The sequence below is a fragment of the Peromyscus eremicus genome, chromosome 10, assembly GCF_949786415.1.
Source record: "Peromyscus eremicus chromosome 10, PerEre_H2_v1, whole genome shotgun sequence".
Classification (NCBI taxonomy): domain Eukaryota; kingdom Metazoa; phylum Chordata; class Mammalia; order Rodentia; family Cricetidae; genus Peromyscus; species Peromyscus eremicus.
The window spans coordinates 56,171,610-56,198,433 of NC_081426.1; the positions used below are offsets into that span (position 1 = coordinate 56,171,610).

Below are 26,824 nucleotides of genomic sequence, written 5' to 3' on the forward strand. Positions count from 1 at the left end.
CACAAGTGGGGGGACTGTAGAAGTGGCGATGTGACCCCAAGCTACCTGTTGGCCTCCATTTTTACTTCCTGAGCAATACAACTGGGTAGCTGACGGTTGGTGGACTTTCAGCAAAGTAACTGCATCCGAGTGCTTTGAGTTACGGGTGGGAATAGACCAGTTTCCCTAAATAATCATTTGAAAAATCAAATAAGGCTGAGCTCTAAGCAAAAGAGAAGAAAATTGACAATCTGGAAATGACTTGACATTAATTTTCATTATTTGTTAATTCCATCGATGTTTTACACTCAGCGTTTTAACTTTAACACAGTATCTTTTTGACCCCTGGGGTGTTTGTGATTTCATAGTGTGTTTTTGCAGCTTAAATCCTGCTGGAGTTTTGAACAAGTGCTCCACTTGGGTGGCATTATTCATAGTTTACTACACCAAATGTTCAGGTAGTCTGGAATGCTGTGGGTTGGGAATTTCCACATAACTTCTGCATTTTTTTTCCACAAGTCAGCAGCAGCAGCTCTTTGAAATGTATATGATCAACCTCTTTGCCCAGAGGCATCAGTTTGTCAAAAGTAAGCAATTTCACTATTTAATAAGCTAATTAAACCAAAGTGTTAGTGTGTGTCGGCACCTGTGGTACCAAGGAGCATTATTTCCAAACAATTCATCGTCTCGGGATATTGTTTCACATAAAGGAATAAGTCAATTTATCAGGTATATTTTTATTTTAACAACTCCTTTTCCCTTTCATTGCCTGCTCTTGGGAATGCATTCTAGAAAACTCCATATTGTCTGTTGTGAATTGATACCATTGGCACTCTCAAATTAATTTATTGGCTCTTTTTCTTTAGTTGTGAGAATTTTTAATTTGCAACAGCTTTTAAAACCCACAGGGGAAAAATCACTCCTAAATTTAATAATTGCTTTACCATAAATGCTTTAGAGTTTTTTTTTTTTAAAAAAAAAAAAAAAAAAAAAAAAGAAGAAGTCATTGTTTGTGCAGCATCCCAACTGTCACGCCCCCTCTCCTAGAGGATGCAGGCCCTCTATCCAGGGCCTTCAGTTGCAGCACAGAACTCTTCTGCTCCTTGCAGTTGGTGCATGCTGCCAGGGCGAACTGAAACATGAGATAAGAAAACCAAAGGCGCTGATTCTGCATTGGAAAGCATGTTAATATGCGATCATAAACTAAAAGCCATCTCAGCTGAAGATGTTATGCCAGAAGGCCATTGTCCTCCATTCCAGTGCCACAGTCCATTTAAAGCTGATGATATTATTCGTTATCCCCTTGATGTTATTATATTTATGTTACGTCTTTATAAGAAAAGTCTTGGTCCTGAAACAAATACAGAATTACAACCTTGTCTGCTGCTAATCCTCCCACTTCCACGGCTGAACCCTCTCCTGACCACCTTTTCTCTGAAATTATCCTGAAAAGCTACACTCCTAAAACATTAGACTTTTTCCTATGTTCTTCTGTTTTTGTTATTTATTTAAGATTTATTTTATTGTGTGTGTTTGTGTGTATGTGTGTGTATGCTTGTTCACACATGGGGGAGGGTACGTGTGGAGGGCATCAGCTAACCCTGGAGTTTGAGCTGCCCAATGTAGGTTTGGGAACTGAACTTGAGTCCGCCATAAGAGCAATACATGTTCCTAACCATAGCCCATTGTTGTTGTATGAGACATCATTTTCTGCATAAATGTAAATGTAGTCCTGAGATAACCTTGAACTCATGGTCTTCTGCCTCCTGTGTGCTCAGGCTGTAGTCTTGAAACACGACACATGACTCTTGGCTAATGTATTGTAGTCGATTTCTATACATTCGAGTAATTCGATAGGCATTCTCTGAATTAGTCAATTAACCCACCAATAAGAGATAACAGGATTTTCCTTGTTCTGACATTTTTAGAACCATTTCATCCTAACCCTTCGTTCATGATGGAAACTCTGATTATTTAAAGCTGAAGGGGAATTCAGCTCTTAGCATTTTGGTGCTAATGCACCTTCATCCAAATGAGGCTAAGCAATCATTTTTTATAACATTCTATGTTGAAGATTTTCCAACATCCATGAATGTTGAAAGAATTTTATGGCAATCACTTACATAACCTGCTACCCCGATTCCATAATTAACATTTTACATATTTGTTTTATCATAGGTCTATCTCTCTGTCCAATTTGTTTTTGTTAAATGTGTTTCGAAGCAAATTGCAATTATCACTACCCACTACATTTTGCATTTCCCTATGTTTATCATTAGAATTCCATGTACATTCATGGTTCTTGTTTGTGAAGTCAAATTTCATACAATGAAATATGCAACTCCTACGTATAAAACGTTTTGCCAAATGCTTACATCAGCATAACCCAAAACAGAATAGCCCAAAGCTAAGGATAGAACATCCTAATTGCCCCCAAATTCTTTCTGGTCTGTTGCCTGTGAGCCCTGTCCTCACTCTGAGGGATGGATAATCACTGTTCTGTTTCTTCCCAATGTTGATTAGTTTCAAGATACTAGCCTTCAGTTAGTGCTTTTTTGTTGCGTCTGCCTCGACCAGCAAGGAAGACACAACACCAGGCTCTTCTCCAAGCAGTTTATTCAGGAACCTTGAGACAATCTTCTGACCCCGGGGAGAGCCAACCCACAACCTAAATAGCCTCTGGGTAGCCTACCCCAGTCTGCCATGTGGGTACTGCGGATAGGTCCAGGTATGAGGAAGCAAGCCAGATCCTAGCCTTAGCCAAATAAGGAGTTGTTTATCTCAGAGAGCACTCACCATCGGGAGGGTGGAAGGCAGAAGCCAGCGCCATCTTTGAGGCATGGCTGCACACAGCTCTCTACACTTTTTCACGGAGTTATTGATTGTATTGATACACACCAAGGGTATCTTACCTAAAGACTGAGCAAATAAACCATTTTTTAATTCAAAAAATTTTTTATTATTTCATACATGAGCACTGTATTTGTAACATTTGTACTTCTTCTTATCCTTTCAACTTCTCTCATATAGTCCCACTACCCCTCCAACTTATACTCTCTTATTCTTTAATTAATATTGCTGCATACATATAAATTGTGTGTGTGTATCTGTGTGTGTGCATGTGTGTAACCAACTGAGTCTACTTAACATTGTTCACAGGTAAGTACTTCTATGGATGACCACTTGGGACAATAACCTATTGGATGGCTTGTCCCTAGAGAAGGCCGATTCTCTCTTTCTTGGGCAGCCATTGATACCTGTAGCTATTCAGTCTAATAATAGGACCTCATAAAGTTGGTATCAACATGCCATCCATGTTGAGGTGTCAACCAGTTTTGTCATTGTGACTGTCTTGTTAGCCAACCATATTGTTGAGATTTCATGAGTGTGACTTCTCTGTCATGTCTAGAAGACACTGCAGCAGCAGGCAGACATCCTGATCCTCTGCTACAATCTCTCCACTGCTTATTTCTCAATGTTCCTTGAGTCTTAGGTGTAAGGGTTTCATTGTAAATGTATCAAGTGGACCTGGGTACTCCATAATCACTTGTTCTCTATATTCTTGCCAGTTGTGGATATCTGTAATTGTCTCCTTCTGTTGCAAAAAAAAAAAAAAAAAAAACAGTTTATTTGATGAGGGGTAAGAGCTACACTTCTCTGTGAGCATAAGGATAAGTACTTAAAAATATAGTTAGAAATCGTATTGGTTTGGGAAAATGGCAGAAGGCTCTTCAAGTGTCTATGACATCTACAGCCATGATTAGTTAGTTAGGCCTACAGTACCAAGCATGAATTCCCTCCTTCCAAGTAGACCTTAAGTGCAACTAGGCAGCTGTCAGTTACTCCCAAGATAAGTGTCACTACTGTACAATTAGGAATATTGTGTCATGCTGGTTGTCTTAGTTACGTTTTATTGTTATGAAGAGACACCATAACCACAGCAACTCTTATATAGGAAAACATTTAACTAAGGCTGGCTTAAAGTTTCAGAGGCTTGGTCCATTATCATAGCAAGAAGCATACCAGCATGTAGGTAGATATGGTACTGGACAAGGAGCTGAAAGTTCTACATTTTGATCCACAGGCAGCAGAAGGAGACTGTGTCTCACATTGAGCATAGCTTGAGCATATGAAACCTCAAAGCCCACCCCCACAGTGACACACTTCTTCCAACAAAGCCACACCTACTCCAACAATGTCAAACCTACTAATAGTGCCACTCCCTATGGGCCAAGCATTCAAACACATAAGGCTATGGAGGACATACCTATTCAAACCACAACATTCCACTCCCTGGCCCCCCCATAAGCTTGTAGCCATAACATGATGCAAAATTCACTTAGTCCAACTTCAGAAGTACCCATGGTCTATAAAAGTCTCAAACTTGTTTTAAAGTCCAAAGTTCAAAGTCTCTTCTGAGATTCATGGAATCTCTTAATTATAATTCCCTATAAAATCAAAATCAAAAAACAGATCACATGCTTCCAACATATAATGACACAGGATATACATTACCATTCCAAAATGGAGGAAAGAGAGCATAGTAAAGAAATACTGGAACAAAGCAAGACTGAAAACCAGCTGGGCAAACTCCAAACTCTGCATCTCCACGTCTGATATCAAAATGCTCCAGATATCCAACTCCTTTCAGCTTTGCTGATTGCAACACATTTCTCTCTCTTGGGCTGATTCCACTCCCTGTTAGCAGCATTCCTTGGCAAGTATCCCACGACTCTGGTATCTCCAACATATTGAGGTCTCCAAGGCAGTCCAGGTTTCACCTTCATAGCTTCACACAATAGACTCTCTGAGCCTCTGTGCAGGGACACCCCTGCCACACACCTGACCTCAGTGACTTTCCTTAGTCACAGAGGGAGGTTCCATAACCCCCTTCTTCTATCCTTGACTCAAAAGCCAGAACCACATGACTGAAGCTCCCAAATTATGCTGCTTGCTGGGACTAGAACATGCCCCCCCCTTGTTCAATTACATCTTTGTTAGCTTCCTGATTTCAATGGTTTCCTTTACTGCCTAAATTTGGATGTCCTGAAACTTGCTCTGTAAACCAGTCTGGCCTTGAATTTAGAAATCCACCTTCTGAGTTCTGGATTTAATGGTATGTACCACCACACCCAGCTCTAAGCTTTTCTTTAATTCCCTTTCACAAGTTGGAAACTTGGATGGGTTGGGTCTTGTCCTGAAGTCACCACTCCATTTATTCCACTTAACATCTGACTCTTCTTTGATCTGTTAATCTTCTTTAATCTGTCTTGAACACAGACATCAGCTCCATTCCACTTCCTGGTGCCCCTTTTCTCCTCCGTCTGTACATTGTGTATTTTTCCTTGTTCAGCTTGCTCCTTTTCATTATACATCTTCCTAAGAGTGAACACTAGTAACCACATGACAGAATCTATATGAGACTGTTTTGAGATTTCTTTTGAGAAAGCAATTAATCCAAATCTCTTCACTTTAGCCTCAGGCAGACTCTTGGACAAGGGTAAAGAGCAGTCATATTTTTTACCAAAATATCCTAAGAATGATCTCTAGACAACAAACTAAAATTCTTCTCCTCTGAAACCTCTTGAGTCAGACCCCTACAGTACAAAACACCCTCAGATCCACTGTCTTCCATGCTTCTACTAGTATAGACCAATAAACCTCACTTAAAGTATTCAACTGCTTTTCTAGTCCAATGTCCCAAAGTCCAAATTCCTCCAAACAAAAACATGGCCAGGCCAAACACAGCAATACCCCAGTCCTTGATACCAACTTCTGTCTTAGGGTTTTATTGCTGTGAAGAGACACCATGACCAGTGCACCTCTTATAAATGAAAACATTTAACTGGGGCTGGCTTACAGTTTCAGAGGTTTAGTTCATTATCACCATTGCAGGAAGCACAGCAGCATGAAGGCAGACATGGTGTTGAAGAAGGAGCTGAAATTTCTACATCTTGATCCACAGACAACAGAAGGAGACTGTGTCTCAAATCGGGAATAGCTTGAGCATATGAAACCCCAAAGCCAATGCTCACAGTGACACATTTCCTCCAACAAGGCCACACCTACTCCAACAAGGCCATACCTCCCAATAGCACCACTCCCTAAGGACCAAGTTTTCAAACATATGAGTCTGGGGGGGGGGCATACCTATTCAAACAACCACACTGGTCGTCATTGTGGTTCACAAGCTTTACAGCTGGGTAGGATTATTGATTGCTTTTCTTCCCTCGGCAGCTTGCATAGTGCCTTCAGCTCCTATGGGAGCTAGTTCTCAGGGAGGAGACTTCCAGGTCAGTTCCATCTCAATTCTTCCAAGTCCTACGTTAAAGATGTGTGGTGTCTTCAGCAACAGGGCCTTCTCTTCATTTTCCAGGAAGGCAACGGGAATAGCTTACGCTTTGGGGAAGTGTTGTGAATCATCCTGACCAACAACTCAAAAGTAGGTTTCCTATGCCTAGAACTGGAGTTTGGGACATATAGTCTATGGTCCTTTCAGGAAGCATTATCACCCTGTGTGTGGTAACTCCATTTAAACTATAGACACACACACACACACACACACACACACACTTACATATACATACCTATGGATTCATTTTCTATTTTCACTTCAATGTAACTTTCTGAGCCTGTTTGTGGAGCTATTATAACAGCTTATATGCCTTTATCTCTTATAACCCAGCTACGTTCTAAAATTTTTCATGCAGGTGAAGGTGGGCAAAAGGCAAAGAATGCCCTCAAGTATCTTCATGCATACATGTTCTTGGGAAGCTTGATTGTTGATACACAACATTTCAGAAATAAATTCATCCAACATCTCTTAAACACTTACTGTATGCTAGGTTCTAGACTAGATACAGCATACCAAGACAATTAAGATGTGAACAAGGCAAAGTCTCCCCTGTGGGCTGAGATCAACCTGGTAGACTCAGTCCAGGCAGGTCCAGTCCCCTCCTCCTAGGCCGAGCCAAGCGACCCTGCATAGGCCCCCGGTTTCAAACAGCCAACTCATGCAATGAGCACAGGAGGTGGGAATGGGGGGTGGGCTGGGGGGAAGGTGAGGGGGGCCAGAGGGGGGAGAACAAGGGAATCCGTGGCTGATATGTAGAACTGAATTGTATTGCAAAATTAAAATTAAAATTAAAAAATAAATAAATAATAAATAAATAAATAAAAAATATAAAAAAAAGATGTGAACAAGTTCCAATAAAAAAAAAGAAAAGCACACAAGATAAAACTGTTAATGGAATAATATGTATTAAGCTGTATTTTGGCTAGCTTTCTACCACAGATTTTTGGGGAGGGATATTGCTCTGAGAAAGATGGGCATGATTCCTGTTCTCAAGAACTGCAGGCTGGAAATGATGGAGATGGTTGGTAGTTTTGAGTGCTCTGAGCAGCAGCACTTAACAGCAAGTGCAGTAATTGAGTTTATGTGGGCAGACATAATGCAAGCCACAGGGGTAACTGTATGTCTATGTTTATTGAAGTGCCATTTGTAGTAGCTAAGATATAGAATTAGCCTGGATGCCTGTCAGTGGATGACTGGAAGAAGGTAATGAAGTTTTACACACACACGAGGAGTGGGGGGAAGAGTATTATTCAGCCATAAAGAAGAATGAACTCATGAAAAATGAAATTAATATAGATTATTATCTTAAAAGAGGTAAGCCAGACTTAGACAAGCATCCCATATTTTAACTCTTTTGTAGAAAAAGAAAAAATATATATATAATATATATATATATATACATATATATGAAGGAGCTATAGCTATTAATGAATAGAGAGGGAACAAGGCAACAGAGAGGTACGTATAGGTAATAGAGATTATAAATATGGCCCAAGTGCCTTATACATATGTATGAAAATGTCATGATAAAACACACTACTGTATTTGATTAACATATGCCGATACAAATGATAGCATATTGGATCAATGGGAATAAAATGCATAGAAAGAGGAGAGAGGTGAATCTGCAGAGGGTGCTGGCTGGTCGAGAAGGTTCTACATTTCTGTCCAGAGGGTCAGTAGTCGAACATCATCATTTCCATGACTTAGAGAAATCCCTAACTTGGGATTAGCATCTGAATGTGACCCGATGTTGGTTGTGTTGTTGTTTCAATAAGAAGCAATTCTAGACTTAAGAAGCCTTAGAAGCAAGAATGTGGAACACATGACTCTGACATCATGGAAATTCATCCATCAGCACCTCAGGCTACACTGAAATCCTGAGGCCAAGCCTGAAAGGTACCCTGGGGAAACTGGGACCAAGTCCTGAAATCAGCACAAAGCATAAAGTGGGGACAAGCATATTCACAAGCAGGCCATCTCAGATGAGTTCAGTGACTCAAATGAATGTGGGGAGTTGAGGAGGTAGTTCAGGGGGAAAGTACTTGTATCACAAGTGAGAGGACTTCAGTTCAGATGCCCAGCATCCATGTAGAAGCCAAGTATGTTGGTGAATGTCTGTAACCCCAGTTCTGATGGAGTTGAGGGTGCAGAAAGACAAGCAGTTCCCTAGGGCCAATTCAACAAGCCTAGTCAAAGCATCAGTGAGCTCAAGGTTCCACAAGAGGCACTGTCTCAAAGAATGAAGTGACTAGCAATCAAGACAGCAGACATACAGCTCTGGCCTCCACAGGAGCACACACCTTCTCCAATACACACACACACATGCACACATGCACACATACACACACAGACCACATGCACACTCACACTAAAATCAAAGAATTACAAAATAAGTGTAGACAAATCCATTCTTACCTTGTATCTCTTTACTATTCTTAGGCTTTTAAAATAATTTGTGATAAAATTATTAATTAGCCCAAACAAAAAAATAATAGGCTTAAGAACAACTGTTGGAATTGAGAAAAAAATCAAAAACTTAAATGTTAGCATTTTGTTTATTCCAGATAAGATTATGTGAGGGAAAATCCACAGTGAACCAGCCACTGTTCACTGTGGCTGACATAATCTCCATTACCTTTTTGTAAATACATATTCTAATTACATCAGTCTAGTGGTCTACATGTAGATATTTACTTTTAGCATAATGGATTTTTAAGGGAAAATGCTCCATGAAAGCATTGAGTGTTGAATATTTTATTTGAAAGAAAATGCTAAAAGTATTTTTATATCATTCAATATTGATACTTTGGGGAAGGTGAGGTGAGAGCATCTTTTGATGGCTTAAGAGGAAACCTTTGCAACCTTTAGCTGTGAGTAGAATTTAGAAGTTCACACTGATAATAATATGTATTATTTATAAAGGCATTAGAGTGGAGAGCTTTACCAAAAATTTTGTTTGCTTTTGCTGTTTTCTTTTGTGCAAGACAGAACCAGTGTTCTTTTTTAAATTTTTTTTTAATTTCATTTTACATACCTACTACAGATCCCCCTCCCCTCCCTCCTCCCACTCCCCCCATCTGACCTACCCCCTCATCTCCTCCTCCAAAAGGGTGAGGGCTACCATGGAGGGACAGCTAAGCCTGGTATATTCAGTTGAGGCAGGACCAAGCCCCCCGCCCTGCATCAATTACATATGTAATTGTAAGATGAATTACTAAATGTTTTTATTAATAAAAAACCTGGAACCAGATATTGGGGTGAAAACTGAGAAATCAGAGGAATAGAACAAGCCACAGCCAACCTCACCTGATGCCAGCTCCTGAGCCTCCAGCAAGAGCTATTTCCCGTATACCCACGCCTATACGCCTTTCTGTCCCTGCCATCTTTCTTCCTCTCTCTGCCCTGCTACATCACTTCCTCTTTCCACCCAGCTCTATCACTTTCTGTCTGTCTATCCAAGCCTCCAGATGTCTATGGTTGACTAGCACTGGGATTAAAGGCATGTGCCACCATGCCTGGCTCTGTTCCCAGTGTGGCATTGAACTCACAGAGATCCAGATGAATCTCTGCCTCCCAAATGCTAGGATTAAAGGCATGTGCTACCACTGCCTGACCTCTATATTTAATATAGTGGCTGATATTTTCCTCTGATCCTTAGATAAGCTTTATTGGAGTACACAAATAAAATATCACTACAGGTAAATGGGATCCACAAAGCCAATTCATGCACCAGGGATAGATCCTGATCCCACTGCCAGGGGCCCCTCAAAGACACCCAGCTACACAACTGTCTCCCATATGCAGAGGGTCTAGTCCCATCCCATGCAGGCTCCATGGCTGTCGGTCTAAAGTCCATGGTTCCTATGAGCTTGGTTCAGTTGTCTCTGTAGATTTCCCCATCATGATCTTGACACCCCCTTGCTCATATAATCCCTCTTCCCTCTCTTCAGCTGGACTCCCTGAGCTCGGCCTAATGCTTGGCTGTGGATCTCTGCATCTGCTTCCATCAGTTAGGATGAAGACTCTATGATGACAGTTAGGGTATTCACCAATCTGATTACCAGGGTAGGTCAATTAAGGCACCCTCACCACTACTGCTAGTAGTCTAATATGGGGTCATCCTTGTGGATTACTGGGAATTTCCTTAGCACCAGGTTTCTCCCTAACCCCATAATGTCTCTCTGTATCAAAATATCTCTTTCATTGCTCTCCCACTTCGTCCCTCCCCCAGCTCAACTATCCCATTCCCTCATGTTCTCATCCACCATCCCCTCCCCTCTATTGCCTCCCTCTCATCCCCAGTTTACTCATGGAGATCTCCTCTGTTTCCTCTTCCCAAGGTGATCCATATGTCCTTCTTAGGATCCTCCTTTTTTCCTAGCTTCTCTGGAGCTGTGTACCAGTGTTCTTATGTGGTATATGATATGTATCAGGTGACTAGCTCTTCCTGGGTCGAAAACATCCATATATATGAATAAGGTGTTTAAAGTTGCCCTAAACATTAAAATTAAGGCACTGTAACTATATATAATACCTTCAATGATAACTTTAAAAATAAAAAAATAATAGACAAATTAAGGCACCATTATCATGCACCTTTGGTACAGGACACTTATTGAGGTTTACTGCAGTTTATGCCATTTTGTGAAGATATGAAAAAGACAGAAAGTGAGCAGACTCCTCAGACCCAGACATTTCTCTAAGAAAAAAGAATTTGATTGGCTAATTGTCTGAATCATCACATAGCATTCAGGGTTTTTTAATGTTGCTGAAGCCACACTTAATGATCCTTAAATAGGATGGGATCATCTTGGACTTTAATGAAGTTCCCCATAGTCCCACCTGCAAGTGTCTTCCCTCAGTAGACATACTTCCAGGACAGGTCCCCAGAGACCCTCAAGTCCCATGCAGGGAATTAAAGCCAGTGAATCTGGTGTGACTGTTAAATGCCCCCAAAACCACATATTGAGACTTCATCACCACTGTGACAGTCATAAAAGGTAGGACCTTTAGGAGGTGAATAAGTCATAAAGCCATTAGTGACCCTATAGAAATATCAAGAAAGTGCTTGGCATCTCTGACCTCTTCTTCTATGTGATCATGTAAAGACAGCTTAAGTGTGAAACAGAGAACAGGTCCTTACCGGTCCCTAAATCTATTGTCACCTTGACGATGGACCTCTTAGCCTCCAGACTATGAGAAACAACTTTCTAAAACTGGGGAAATGTTTCAATGGGTAAAACACCTGCTATGAAAGCGTGAGGACCTGAGTTTGAGTCCCCAGTATCTGCATGAAAGCTAGATGTGGAAAGCATCTGTAACCCCAGTGCCCCTTGGGGGAGGTGGAAGGCAGAGACAGGAAGACCCCTGGATGCATAAAGGCTAGCTGTCCTGGCATATGCATCAGTAAACGAGGAGACTCTGTCCAAAACAAGGTGGGAAACAAGCATCATCACTTGAGGCTGTCCTCCGACCTCCATATGGGTGGTGTGACACACATATGTCTGTACTCACACACATGAACCTGTCTGTACATGCATGTGCAACACACACACAATGTTCTGAAAAATAAGTAGCTTTCTATTATATCTTTCATTTTATTGTTTCTAAATTTTACCCCATCTAAGGTATCTTGTGCAGCACAAACGGACTAAGAATTTTAGCCAGCTCACCCTCTCCTCTAGGCTCCTATCAGAACAACTGTGCAGACAAAGAAGTTTCAAATTTCATTCTCTACGATTTCTATATCTAGTAAACATAGGAAATCTGGCATCTGAAAATATCATAAGCAGGTCAGTAGTTCACGGGTTGGCACAGGGACCAATATTTCATTGTTTTCACTAAATTGATTGTTTTGAACAAGAGCGTTTTTCTTTTGGTGTGTGGTGTGGAAGATGCATGAATGTAAGTGTATAAATGTAAGTGTTGCACACGCCCATGCAAAGGCCAGAGCAGAACACGGGGTACTTTCCTTTATCGCTTCCCACCTTATTCCCTTGAGACCTGGCCCTTCATTGAACCTGAAACTCACAGTTTCCTTTTGACTGGCTGGCCAGTGAGCTCTAGGAATCCACCTGTTCCTTGCCTACTCCCACACTGGGCTCACAGGCACCAAGTAGCCATGCTTGGCTTTTTATATGAGTGCTGTGGATTTGAATTCAGATCCTTACGCTTATACAAGTGTCCTTGATCACTGATCATCTCCCCAGCCCCTACAGTTCAATATTTACTGAGGGTTTTTTAATCCATTAAGTTTCCCCATTGAGTCAGTTTCAACCTTTCTCTCTCCATTAAAACCAATGACTTGGACACAGTGTGCATCTTTGCGTTAGATGCTGCTGAGCCTAACTGTGAAGACGAGGCAGATTTCTCAGGCCTCAGCTCTGCTAGGTCAGGACTTTTAATGTTGCAAGCATGCAAAGCACAATTGCTAATAATCTGATTTAACAAATTAAAGCCATGGTTGTTCCCCAAAGCAGTTGTTATAGAAACTATTTTAATGCCTATCTGTATCTTCTTCAGAACTATTTTTTTTCTAAGAACAGGAATGCCAAGTTTCATATCATCTCATTTGCCAATTTGTTAAAAAGCATTAACTGTGACATATGGACATTTACTATGTCAGAATTCATACTGCCAAAATGAATTAATTCCCTTTCCACTAGCTGGTGCAATATTTTATGTGAATTTCTTTAAAGTGCATCTCTAAGTAATCTACACGTTTCAGATCCTTTTGTAACTGATGGTGGGTGAATTATTTAATTAGACAATTGTGTTGACAATTGTGTAGCAAAATGAATTTACATAAAAATGAATTAACAATGTCTTCATTAACAATGTCAAGGTTCTAAAGTGCTTTCTTCTTAGTGTGGAAAAGTCATCCAGCTAATAGTCTTCCTGCCAGCCATTTAGTATTGGTTTATAATAACAAATGCTAAGCTCAAGATACTCGACATGTTAAACAATACTGGGCCTCACCTCACTCTCCCCTGTTGTTGGACATTTATTGAGTATTTCCAGTTGTAACCCCAGCAAAAGCAGTTTGTTTTAGGTAAATGATAGAAGACGGGTCAAAACTCTTGCACGAACCGGGCGTTGGTGGCCCACAGCTTTAATCCCAGGACTCGGGAGGCAGAGCCAGGCAAATCTCTGTGAGTTCGAGGCCAGCCTGGGCTACCAAGTGAGTTCCAGGAAAGGCACAAAGCTACACAGAGAAACCCTGTCGAGAACAACAACAACAACAAAAAAAAAAAAAAAAAAAAAAAAAACTCTTGCATGAATTGAAGGTTGCTTCAACCCCACCCACACACCTTATGAAGAGGATGTTTTCTGTGATGCTGAGTGAGGAAAAGTCATGGAAGACTCAGAGAGTAGGTGGGGTGTGACAGATGTGAGCATTAGTTATTGCCATCTTAATGTCACTTGGGCTTCCAACCACCATGAGAAGACCATGCATGCAATGGCTTAAGAACTGCCATTTGTTCTCTTGACATTTTTGTCTTCGGTGTGCCACTCATCAACAGTGGGTGCTAGGTTAGTTTAGAAAAATCATTAGAAGACGGCCAAGCAACTCAGCTCAGCACTTTCTGTACAAGCCAGGAGACCTCAGTTTGATTCCCCTGAACCACATAGGGTAGAAGGAAGAATCAACTCTTCAGAGTTATTCTCTGGTCTCTACACATGAGCCCTGGCACATGTGCCCTCCCCCAAACACACACACATACACACACACACTCATAATAATAATATTATTATTATTACATATTATATAATATATCAAACATTATTATAATTGTGTGGTTATACAATGTTATATCGTTTATTATTTATTTTATTTCTTAGAACAAAGAGCACAGCCTAGTGGGAATCCAGAATCACATTTTTCAGAAGTCCCACCCTTAAGCTCCAGTTGCTTATTGTCTAGCCTGGTAAGACTGGCTGTAGCTGCCATTGAAGCAGCTGGGAAGGGGGCATCACAGCCCTAAGTGTCCATCCACCTCCCACCTCTTACCCACTAATGAGATAATAGGAGGAGGAGAAAGGGGAAACACACTGCAGCTCTTGCCTTCTTTTGTTCCAGATACTGCAGTGGAACCAGCTTTGGTTTTATCTAGACAAACACTGGAAGCAAACTAAAAGGTTATACTATCTGGGTTTTTTACTATTTTAGTATTTTATTTTATTTGTGTTTTTCCTAAATGCATGTCTTGCACCACATATATATGGTGCCCACTGAGTCTATAAGAGGGCATTGAATCTCCTGGGACTGGCATTATTGATATTTGTGAGCTGCCATGTGGGTGCTTGGAATAGATCCCAGGTCCTCTGGAAGAGCAGCCAGTGCTCTTAACTGCTAAGCCATCTCTCCAGCCCTAGTCTTAATGTTTTTAACCTTTAGATTTTATTTTTTTATTTCATTTTTTATTAAGGAAATTTTTTATTCATTTTACATACCTATCACAGATTCCCCCTCCCCTCCCTCTTCCTGCCCTCCTGCCTCTTTTTTAAAGACAACATGAAAACTACTTCCGGAGTGATGACATATACCAAAATAATTTGCTAAGACACACAAGTAAAAGGTCATTAAAAAACAAGCAAAAAAAAAAATAGAATGATCATGTAGCCAAATATTCCTTTGATTTGATTTGAAATGCTTTGATTTCAGTAAGTAAGCTCGTACTCCACACATGAGTGTCTCTCAGGGCAGCAGAGACGTCTTTACAGAAGGAACCGACCTTCTGTAAAGCTCTTACTGTGGCATATTTTCCTCCCATTTCAGTTGGGGCGGTCTCATTGAGAACCATCTGACGCTGCCCTCAGCTCCCCACATATGTGCTTGAGAATCCATGCCAGGATGGAGGCAGGATATGCTGTGATCAGTTAATCACCTGTCCACCAGCTTTTGCCACTTCAAAGTCACAGGTGGCCAATAGCACAAACCCTACCCTTCAGCATGCTCCTTGGTGAAACAAAGTCGGGGTCCTGCGCTCACTGAAAAGAAGCAAAGAACACATCACATGGAACCAAGATGCATCTCACTGTGAGGTATTGGGGTGCACATGCTGGCGTTGGGCCTGTGTTTGGTTGTTTGAGGAAACCTCAAGGAAATATGGTTTACTCTACAGATGGTATGAGCAGATAATACACAATTTCATAGTTTCTCACTTCAGTTCTTATCGACCAGGTGAGAAGAGTAGAGAGAAATTAAACATACATCTGGTAAAGAAGAGAGAGGCACTGTGTCAGCCAGGAGAGATGGGTGTCTACCTAGTGGGTGTGCTTCATATGGTGTTCTTATTTCACTTTGGCCAGATGTGGCATGGAGTTGGCTTGGTTTTTTTTTTTTTTTTTTTTTTCACTCCACTGTCTTGGAGTGACCTTACTCGGTATTGCTGTTGCACGAAGTTGCATGACGCTGCAGTAGGAGAGCAGCGTCAGATAACTTTAGAGTCAAGTCCATTCAATGGTAGTCAGGAATTGATTCTTGTCATCTTGTTGGTTAGTTACCGTGGTTTTATTTTTCCCTCTTGTAACTGATTTAAAATCCCTACTGAAGTGGGTGCAAGGGCATGAATACATACAAGTAAGAGGATGGATAGACAAGTTGAAAGTAGGTCAGTTGATGGTAGAGAGCTCTTCATTACAATTTGAAGTTTGGTAAATATGAAAGAAATGGTAGAAATGAAAATTATTTGGCAACTTTCATAATTTGATCAGATGAGGATCATCAAGTAATGACTGAGAAGCAATAGCAATAGTTATAGCGTCCCAAACTCTGCAAAAATAAATATCAATTACAAGGAAAAATGGTTACAAGGAAAGCGTCCGCCAGTCTCATATGATGTTGGCTAGGACTGTGGGAGGGCAGCCACCCTTTGCCCAGAAGTTACATGTGGAATGCACTATAATGATATGATAATTATGATAATTGAGTGAAGTACAGGAAGTGGACATCTGCATAGGCTTATAAAGGCTTAGAAAGTAGTCCTGGACATTGGAATTATCCCATCCAAGGCTCAGGTAATATCACAGGAGAGGAAGCAGAAAGAATTTAAGAGCCAAAAGAAAAGGTGGAATGTTGTAGAACACTGTCTTCTGGTCATGGCATGGACCTTGTACCCTTGAACCCTCAGGAATTGTGATTACCTGCATACGACCTGCACAAGAATGGACCCATCAGCATCATTCCTTATAGGTTCTTTCCCTTCCTGGGGATTTATAGGCTAGTGATTGCTGGGTGATGGAATTGGGGAGAAGACATTTTCTTCAGTGGTATAGCCATTGGTAAGTTACCCAGTGTGCCTATAAATAATCCCTCACCCATATTCCTGTAAGTAATCCTAATGAAACCCAATGGTTCACACACCAAGAAAAAATGGTAGGAACTTTGTCATTAATTGTTCAGTCATCTTCTGTGCTGGCTAGTTTCATGTCAACTTGATACAAGCTAGAGTCATCAGAGAGGAAGGATCCTCAGCTGAGAAAATGTCTCTATCCAGTTGGGCTTTAGACAATCCTACAGCACATGTTCTCAATTAGTGATAGATGAGTGAGGGCTCAGCCTATTGTGTGTGATTCCACTCTGTGCTGGTGGTTCTGGGTTCCGTAAGAAAGCAGGCTGAGCAAACCATGGGGAGCAAGATAGTAAGCGGTGCTCCTCCATGACCTCTCTATCAGCCCCTACCTCCAGATTCCTCCCGTGTTTGAGTTCCTGTCCTGACTTCCTTTGATGATGAACTGTGATTTGGAAGTATAAGCCAAATAAACCCTTTCCTCTGCAACTGGATTTGGTCAAGGTATTTCATCATAGCAATAGTAAACCTCACTAAGACACCTTCCTACAAGCCATGCTACACCATCTCTTTCTTACTTCTTAGATCTACCACTTTTTTTTAGCTTTGAACTCATTTTGCTTTCTTTTTACACTTCTTAAGATGTACACCTACATTACTAGTTCTAGATTTTACATTTCTGGTGTATTTTGAAGTTCTAATTTTTATTTTTCTAGCCATTACTTTCTCTGCCTTTCATAGCCTTTGATGTGTGCTCTTATTTCATTGAATTCAAAATGTTGACCTTATCTCAAGTGTCCTGCTTTGATGTGTAGGTAATAGCATCAAGTATTTAGAAGTTTGTTGGAATATAGAAGTATTTTTTATTAATTTCCAACTTCCCAGAGTTTGAACTGTCAATTTCTATTTTAATTATGCTTGGAGGATGTACTTGCCATGATTTCAATACTGTTAAATTTATGAGGCTTGTTTGTAATGTAGCATATGGCCACCATGGGAAATGATCTGTGCGTACCAGACAGGAATGTGCTGTCCTTGAGTATCTTCTGGGTTATATGAGTGCCAGTTGCTTCATAAGCATCTACAAATGTTAGGTCATACTTCTAAACAGAATGACATTAAGTCTTCTCTGGCCATGTTGATTTAGAATTCCATTTTTTTGTTGTTGTTGTTGTTTTGTTTTTTTCACCAATGATTAAGAGTCAGCCATTACAGTTAGGTTACCAAGCTACCAGGCTGTTATTAGAATATTTGTTCCTCCTTTTAATTCCTTAACTTTTTTGCTTTTTATTTTTAAATCTTTTAAAACTTACATTTAGTTATGGGGTGGGGTTCACGCACATCTGTTCCTGCCACAGCACGTGTGTGTGGAGGTAAGAGGTCAACTCTAGGAGTCAGTTCTCTCCTTCCTACATGTTACCCTAGGAAATCAAATTCAGATCAGCAGGCTTGGCTGTAAGCTCTACCTGCTGAGCCATCTCACCAGCACAGTTTCTGTAGTTTAAATAGTTTAGAATTGTCTCTGTGAATGTGTATTCACTATAACTGCCATGTCACATGTCCTTTTGCTCTAGGAGTATGTATCAAAGCCTGTTTTGATAGTCCAGATAGCCAATCTGCTTTTAGGTAGTGAATACTGCATCTTTTCCATTTCTTTTTACTTTCAATTTCTGTTTCTGAACCCAAAGTGTATCTCTTATAGATTGCAGATAGTTATAGATTATATTAATAAGTTTTCAATTGGGAACCAAACCTTTCACACACAAGCCTCTGGTAAAACACTGTCTAAGCCACAGCTACACTATATTCTTTAAAACACATTAGATACTTGCTTTTTCTGAGTTCTTCATTTCTGTGCCCAGATTCATACTTGTGCCTAATGTTGCTTCCTTTCAGTTTATAGGCGTTTCTTTGGTTGACTTACTAAATTTTAAGTTGTTTTGGTGATAACATTGTCAAGTGTGATTATTGCTGATTAGAAGGAAGACCCACTGTGGTACTTGTGCTGCCATCTTATTGTCTACTTTGTCATATCAGCCCAGATCCATGAATGATTAATAATACCATCACTGTAACCTGCTATTACTCAGAAGTAACATGGGATTTTGATCTATGCTAACATTTCCAAGAAAAAAATTCTAGTTTATTTTAACATTCTTATTATAATAGCATCTATTTGTACAGTCATTTATCAAGTATTGATTGTGAGTTGGAATCTGCCCTAATTTCCATAATGTGAACATGAATGAGAAATTCGCTGTCTTTGAATTCACAGTTTAATGGAGGAATTAGCTAAAAATATTAATTATAGTAAATTATAAGAGATCAGTATGTGATGTCTTACAGGGTTAAGTAGAGTGCTGTGGGTACTCTGGAGAAGGTCTGTCTGACCCTAGCAAGAAGTAGCAAAGTGTGTTGTCTTTAACTGGTACTCACAAAGGCCAGCCACACAAAGAGGGTGTGATAGATACGAGCTTCTGAGCAGGAAAAGCAGCTTGTGTGAGGACAGAACTCAGGGTCAAGTAGCATGAAAGCATGTCTAGAAGACGCATGGTAAATGGCAGTAGAAAATGGAACTCAGCCAGAAGACACATTTCCAATTGCTAAGCATTCTGCTCTTCAGCCTCTGGACCACCAACGTTCATTAAGGTCTTAGATGATCAAAGTAGCTTTTGTTTTGCCTTGGGCTTTATCTCTGGTTGTTACATACTGCATTAGAAAGTGGTACCCAAAAAAATGCAGCTAACAGTTTAGAGACATGAGAGGCTTTGGATTCTTCAGGTTGAAAGAGGGAAGGTGTGGAACAGATGAAATTCAGAAGACATTTATGGCACAAAACTGACATGAGGTATTAACGGTGGCACAAGAAGGGCTGAGTGATGGCTTGGGTGTGGAGGATTTATTAGAAGGCCATCAAGAAAGAGCAGTCCTTGAGGAAGCTAATATAAACTTCCCTGAAGAATCACCAGCTAATGAGCTAGGATACAATAGAGAATCCAGGAAACAGCCTATGTACAGAGAGCTTGGAGATAGGAAAGCTTTGGTAACTCAGTGGTAGAATTCTCACCTGCCAGAAACATTGGAGCCAGGCCTTTCTTAGCCCAGTATGTGTGGTGGGTCCTGAACAGATATTCTGATCTCTGGCAGGGTTGGAAAAATGACCTGATCTAATGTCCTCGGACTCAAGATTGGATGAGGCAGGAACCATGTGAGGTTCCCATCCAGGATGGTCTTTTCAGCACTCAATAAGCCTGGAAATTAATCTTACCTCTTGTTGGGGTAAAATCAACATGGTCCAAAAATCATAAAACTTGATTAATAATTCTCCCCAACTAATGTGCTTCCTGTGGATAATTCAAACACTGCACATAGGCCTCTATTAGCTCCAGAATCACCCAGGAACTATTTAGAAAGCAGCTTCTCAAACCCTAATTGTTATTGGAGCCACAATATAAATGCAGCTTTTCAAAGAAGTGATGAACTGAGTAGAGGCCTAGGGAACCCAGTGACTATGTATGAAAAATAAGTCATAAAGCACCTTGTCACTGATCTACACTTTGAGGTCCCTTTTGATCCATGAGATTCTGTGAGTTCCTTTTTCCTGTCTGTGACATTCAAATATTTTTAATTACTAACCCTCCAGATTTGCTGTTGGTGTGAATAAGGGCCTTTTTATTTAATTAAGCGAGCTTATCTGTCAACCCTCATAATTAATCCATTCTATCTTAATTACTTTTCCATTTCCGGATTCAGTCATCATATATTAATATAAATGCAGGAAAATCTGAGTCATTTTAATGATAGAAGGATGTGGAATGCCTATTAGATACATTCACACACTTCCTTCACATATTTAGAAAGGTTCAAAATAACTTAGCAAAAACACATTCATATCCCACCAGAAACTCACAAATCAGAAAGGAAATCTGTATTTCAGTTTATTCATTTACCTGATGACATCAAATATTTAAACTCTGCCCTATAGTTTACAAAATTTCACATCCTGTTGCTTTTACATATGTCCCACGAAGACTTGTAGAGCAGAAAGGAAGCCTTTCTAGGGATAATCGCAGGGTCACGGTACCCATTAGTTTACTTTTGTGCTGATTTATGTGCGGATTCATAATCATAATCAGTTATAAATCACTGCAGAGATGAAGCAAAAGAACGTCCAAAGAATACACATTGGCGTCTGTAGTCCGTGCTCCAGGAATGCCTCTCTGAGGAGGGAGCATTGAGGCTGGCACTTAAACGACACAAGGGGTTATGAGCTGATCACAGGACCAGGCATTCCAGGACGCAGCACGAGCAAAGATCCAGTGTGGAAGTCTAACTCAGGGACAGTGAAGGCCAGCGCTGGGGGTGACATGAACGGAAGTGTTGGGAGATAAGCTTAGGGCAAGAAAGAGTATTCAACTGAAGAAGTGTGTCTTCCATCGTAGACATGTAATGTGAACTACACTTGAAAAGATCAGTCAGGAGACTGTGGTATATGTATCGGAGGATTCCAATATGGAAAATGGACAAAGTCCAAATGAGACTTGTAACCAGTACCAGGGGTGAGGAAAGTAGATTCACTGGGGCTTTAAGAGGAAACTAAGAGAGCTTACTAATGATCTGGTTGTTAGAGTATATCCTAGAGGGAAAAGAACTTTTTATTCTTTCATGTTCTCACTACATATGTGTGGACTATGACCATGGTCTTCACCATTGTCTTCCTCTCTCTCCCCTTTTTCTCCCACCAAACCCCTTCTTTTTCTCAAGTTTCCTTCCTGTTTTCATGTCTTTTTTATTTTTTATGACCCACTGTGTTTGCTTAGAGTTGGCATCCTGAGCGTGGGTGGGAATTTATTTGCTCGATCAAGAGAAACTTATCAATGGCTACCACTGAGGAATATCATACACATCCCCCAGCCCAACCATTAACTGCCTAAAGTTCCTAGGGATGAGTAGAGACTTACAAGCCCCTCCCTAACCAGTGATGGAATGCTGATGGACTCAGTCTTTCTTTATGTGTCTGAGTGTGTTGCCTGCAAGTATGTATGTGTACCACAAATATGCAAGGTGACCACACAAGTCAGAAGAGGCCGTTGGATCCCCTGGAAATGGAGTTATGGATGGTTGTGGACCACCATGTGGGTCCTGGGAACGAAACATGGGAGCTCTACAAGAGTAACAAGTGCTCTTAAATACTGAGACATCCCTCCAGCGCCAGATGGGCTGTCTTGTGCAGGTAGATACTGGCACTATGAGCTCATGAGTGCAACAGCCATGTCATGCTGAGAAAAAAGCACTTCATGGCCCTCCTTCTTACACTTTGGGTCCTCTGCTTTTTCTGCCCTCTCTGATGTTTCCCTGGTCTTTAGAAGGGATTATACAGATGTTCTGTTAAGGACTGAGAACTCAACAACCCCTTACTCGCAGGAGTTTCACCAGTTAGAAATCTCAGGATTAACTAAATTTCTACATCAAAAAGAAGCATCTCTGACCAAGGCTGAGAGCAGCGCTAATCCATCGGTATAAATATGAATCTTTAGAAGGCAGTTTGATATCGTGTCCATACAGCAAGACAACTGTGATAGACTCCTCCCTAGGACCTAGGACCTTCCCAGCCATGGGCTTTTGAGCAGGCTTCTAGTCCCATGCATGATTTTTTCCTTGGAATCAGGCCTGGAAAAACAGAAGCTTCAAGTTCTCATATGCAGATCTTAACTTCAAACTTTTAGATTTCTGTGTTTAACTTGGAGTGCCTATAGCAACCAGGAAGTTAAAAGAGAAGAGAGGAGGTCTTAAGGGAGAGAGGATAGTAGAACACAATGATATGGAAGTAGCTGTGAAACAGGGAAGATGGGGAGCATGGTTAGCCAACACTAAGGACATAGGAAAAAGCCATATGGAATCATACTATTTTGAACATTAATTTTAAAATACAACTTAAGGGCTAGAGAGATGGCCCCGCCCTTCAGATCACTTGTTGCTTATGCAGAGAACCTAGTTTTGATCCTCAGCATCCACATGATAGTTCACAACTGTCTATACCTCTAGTGTCAGGAGATCTAATGCTGTCTTCTGACTTCCATGGTCACCAGGCATGCACTGCACATGATATACAGACATACATGCAGGCAGCACACACACACACACACACACACACACACACGCACACACACGCACACACGCACACACACGCACACACGCATGCAAGCGCGCATGCGTGCGCACATACTTATACACACAAATAAATAAATAAATAAAAATCTAAAGAATACATACACAATACATATGTATAAAATGTTTTACATGTATATTTATATATATATATATATTATATATGTGTGTATATGTATATGTGCGTGTGTGTGTGTGTGTGTGTGTGTGTGTGTGTGTGTGTATGTAAGTTTGAAGAAAGGTACCCTGAGGACCATGGGTAGATGCTGCTGCTCCCAGAAGCTATAAGTTATTAAACAGTGCCAGGTATGAGATCCCTTCTAGTGAGGTATTGGTCAGTGAGCCTCCAGACTCCCTGAAAAACAGTACAGGCTGTTGTCATGGCTCTTGATTGCCCACTAGAATCAGATGGTAAGACCTTATTGCCAAAGACACTACATAGGACAGAGAAATCAAGCTGGAGCTGAGCTCAAAGGTTTCTCCCTGCCAGCTAGCTTTTACCATAACAAAAGTGATATGCAGGCTGCTGAGGGAGAAAAGTCATCAAGAGGACAACCAAACTATCACAAACTTATGGGTTACAACACCAGCCTGCCAAGCAAGATGAGACCACTGGTGTAATTAACACATAATAGTTACGGGGGTAACCAACCACTTTCTGGTTGGATTTTAGGCCTGCTGACTCCAAAAGAGAAAGTCATACTATAAACTTGACATTTTTTTACTGTTGTTCTTGGAGGGGCTGAGGATGAAACCAGGACCTTATTCATGGTAAGCAAGGTCTCTAACTTCAGTATTTTTTTTTATTTCACACCTCCCTTAACCATAACATAACGTACCACATGGATTATATTCAAAGGTTGATTCTTTTCACAGATGTCTATTACTGTAGTTAAAGCAAAGTTACCCTTGGTATGGCTGCTTGAATTCAAGTCTGTTTGACTACTTAAAGACCATCTAACCTAGGGCACCTTTCTTAACCCTTCTACCATTTGGTTTCTTCTAATTGAAAACAGGAAAACACACACATGTTACTTTTCCACAGAACCATCATTAGAAATTGCTTAAGAAAATGCACACAGAATTAGTCAGCACATTAACTGACTGTCATAAGCACTCAATAAATGTTAGTAAGTAGCTCCTACATTACTCTTTTCTTCCTGGCTATTGCACATCAAACTCTTAACACCAAGAAATAAGAATTACAATAACAGTTTTTTAATGTTCCTCATATGATACCATAATTATTTCATTCATCAAACATCAATATTTTAAATTTCATGGTGATAACCCTTCTTTAATAATAGCTCCAGACTTCCATGCACTGTAGTATTTGTTTATATTTTGGATTTGGGGCACAGGGTCTTCCTTTGTAGCCCTGGCTGTCCTGGAACTCTATGTGTAAAAAGATCATACTGGTCTTGAGTTCATAGAGGTCCACTTGCCTCTACCTCTCAAATGCAGGGATTAAAGGCATAGGCCACAAACCCAGCTAGGATTTATTTTTTAAAGTGACCTTTCAGTGATTTGATTTTTAAAATCTGCTAAGGCTTTTAAGAGATATTGACTATTATCAGCTTTATTACAAAGTTAATGTTTTCAGCTTTCAAAATAGGTCAAGGGATAGTGGGTTTCTGATCCCAAGATTACATAAATCATACAAAAGCTTAATGTGCTGCCTCCAGCAATGCTGTGACACCACAGGACTTGCTCAGTGTGGTCCTCCTGCGTTCTCTTTCTCTTTAGACTCTGGACCCCATTGGCTCTAAGGTGTGAAAAGACCCTCTTTGCCCAGGTCACAGTTTATCTGAAAACCTTGTATTCCTCTGCTTCAGGCTTCCCTGTAAAAACTGGCTTCTGCCATGTTGCAGAGCTACAGCTGCATTTTAGGCCCATAATTGGTTATTTGCTTCTCAAAATAGGCTTGAGAACAGTAGGAAAAATAGGGTAGGTCAGCACAGCATATGGCTGAGTTTTCATGGACAGATGTGCTGGAGAATAACAAGGATATTCTTTTAAATTATTATCTTTGTTATAAATGAGATGTGTGGACAGTTTGTATTGTAGCTGGGATTGAGGTACATTTAGCAAATATGCTTTCCATGAGATACCACATTAACCCAGTTCTTGAAGACTGTGGTTCTTGGGTTTACTGAAGTCAGGCAATCAAGCAACAGACTCTTGGCAGCAAGAATCTCAAGGAGGTCACCACTAATGGCAGAATTTTGGCATTTAGCAACACAGAAAGCTTTGGAATCTATGTATATATGTATCTATCTATCTATCTCTGTCTCTGTAAAATGTTTAAAATTAATCACATAATGCTTATTGAGCAACTCTTCTGGTTTCAGTTTCTCTATTGCTTCCTGCATTTTTTTAATAACTGAGAATAAAAATATTTTATTTCAGAGTTCTTTTGTGATATAGCATTTACAAAAACAGTTTCTGTCTGTGATACAACAGGACATCCCTAAGCTCTAGTGAGAGATGTCATCCTGTTAAACAGCTGGGCTACTGACTCTACAGACAGTGAGATCTGATAGTTGTTAATAGTGGTTTCCATCATGTATTATTCCTAAATATTGTACTGATTACATGAATGCTGCACTTAAGTGTGTAAAAAGCTGAATTATTTCTAAACACTATAGGAAATAATAGTATAGTCCAGATATTTGCATATTTATAACTAAACCAATGAATCTGTATATTTTTAAATGCTTGTGATGTATTAAGCTCACACATCTGTTAGCCCAACAATGCTTCCTTCTCCTTCCTCCAAAGACAGTAGGGCATGGATATGGAAAAGTGTAAACACCTACCTGGGCATGAACAATCACCTCTAAGTTCACAGCCTTGCTGGCCACACAGAGCTGGCAACTGAGGTTTTCATCCATCCCTTGGGGTTTCCTTGCACAGGCATAGCGGATGGATCTCTGTAGAAATAGTCCAGCAGCCAAAGATCACATCGCACCTGAGGCCCCCATCTTGATTGCATTTATATTATTGTTTAGTCCTTCATTTTCCAAGCAATATGTATTGGCATACTCATTTGTTTTTTGTTTTGTTTTGTTTTCTGTTATAGATACAGGAGCAGAGCGGCAGGCACTAAGAGAAACCGTGTATCCCAAACTGCGAGAATTCTGCAGAGAAAACTATGGGTTGGAATTTCAGGTAATGGTCACCTCTTTTTCTATCATCAGGATAGGCAATGTTTGCTTCTTATCACAGTGCAGGTGCTACAAAGACATATTTTTCTTTCTTTAAATATGAGAAAAGAAATGCATGAAAAATGGAAATGACTTAGTTAATTTTGACAGTTTCATATTTATGCATCTCTTTCTTGGACTCTGCCTGGTATTTCTCATATTTTTCTTCAAAGCATATTTTGTTGCTTTTTCCTAGTTTCTCTTCTTACCAACAAAGATGAAATTTGCTGAAACTTCCACCTTAAGCTAATGTCCACAGGAATATGTTGCATCTAAAATCAGGATCAACTTTTACAGTACTTCCTTTCAGCAAGCGGACGTCCCTCCCCTCCCTTATCCTGGCTCTCAGTTTGTGCTTGTGTGGGGATTGTCTTCTTCCCTACATATTTCATTGAGGTACCATTGGCCAAGCCCACCCCCTGTGTGTGTGTGTGTTGGTCCTTCAAAGACAGTAACTATGCACATAGTTACTAAATCTCACCGACCCTAGCAATTTTGTTTATTTTGCCGCATGATAGAAAAATGCTGGAAATATCTTGGATATTCAAAACCTAAAGTCGGTGTCTTCTAAAGCAAATAATATTACTTATTCAGAAATGTTCGGCCTCATTTACCATGGGAAGCTTAACTGTCAGGTGCTCTCAACTTCGTGTTTACGTGTCAGGTGATGAATATGTAACAGGGCTTCAAGGGAGAAGAGTACATCACATGCCATTGTTAGAGGCAGAAAATTTCACCCTCCATTTGTTACCTCCTGGATAAAGAGCTTATCTCAGTACACCTCATGATGATTTCAAATATGGTTTCGGAAGTAATCACCT

At 40.4% G+C, this 26,824-nt stretch overlaps 1 protein-coding gene across 1 annotated transcript in view; it reads left to right on the forward strand.

The window, feature by feature from the left end:
* Nwd2 (NACHT and WD repeat domain containing 2) overlaps positions 1–26,824 on the forward strand; it is a 148,335-nt gene that overhangs the window by 43,559 nt on the left and 77,952 nt on the right. Inside the window, exon 2 of the mRNA XM_059274595.1 lies at positions 25,880–25,968. Within this exon, the coding sequence (XP_059130578.1) occupies positions 25,880–25,968 (89 nt within the window). The remainder of the gene's footprint in view (positions 1–25,879; positions 25,969–26,824) is intronic.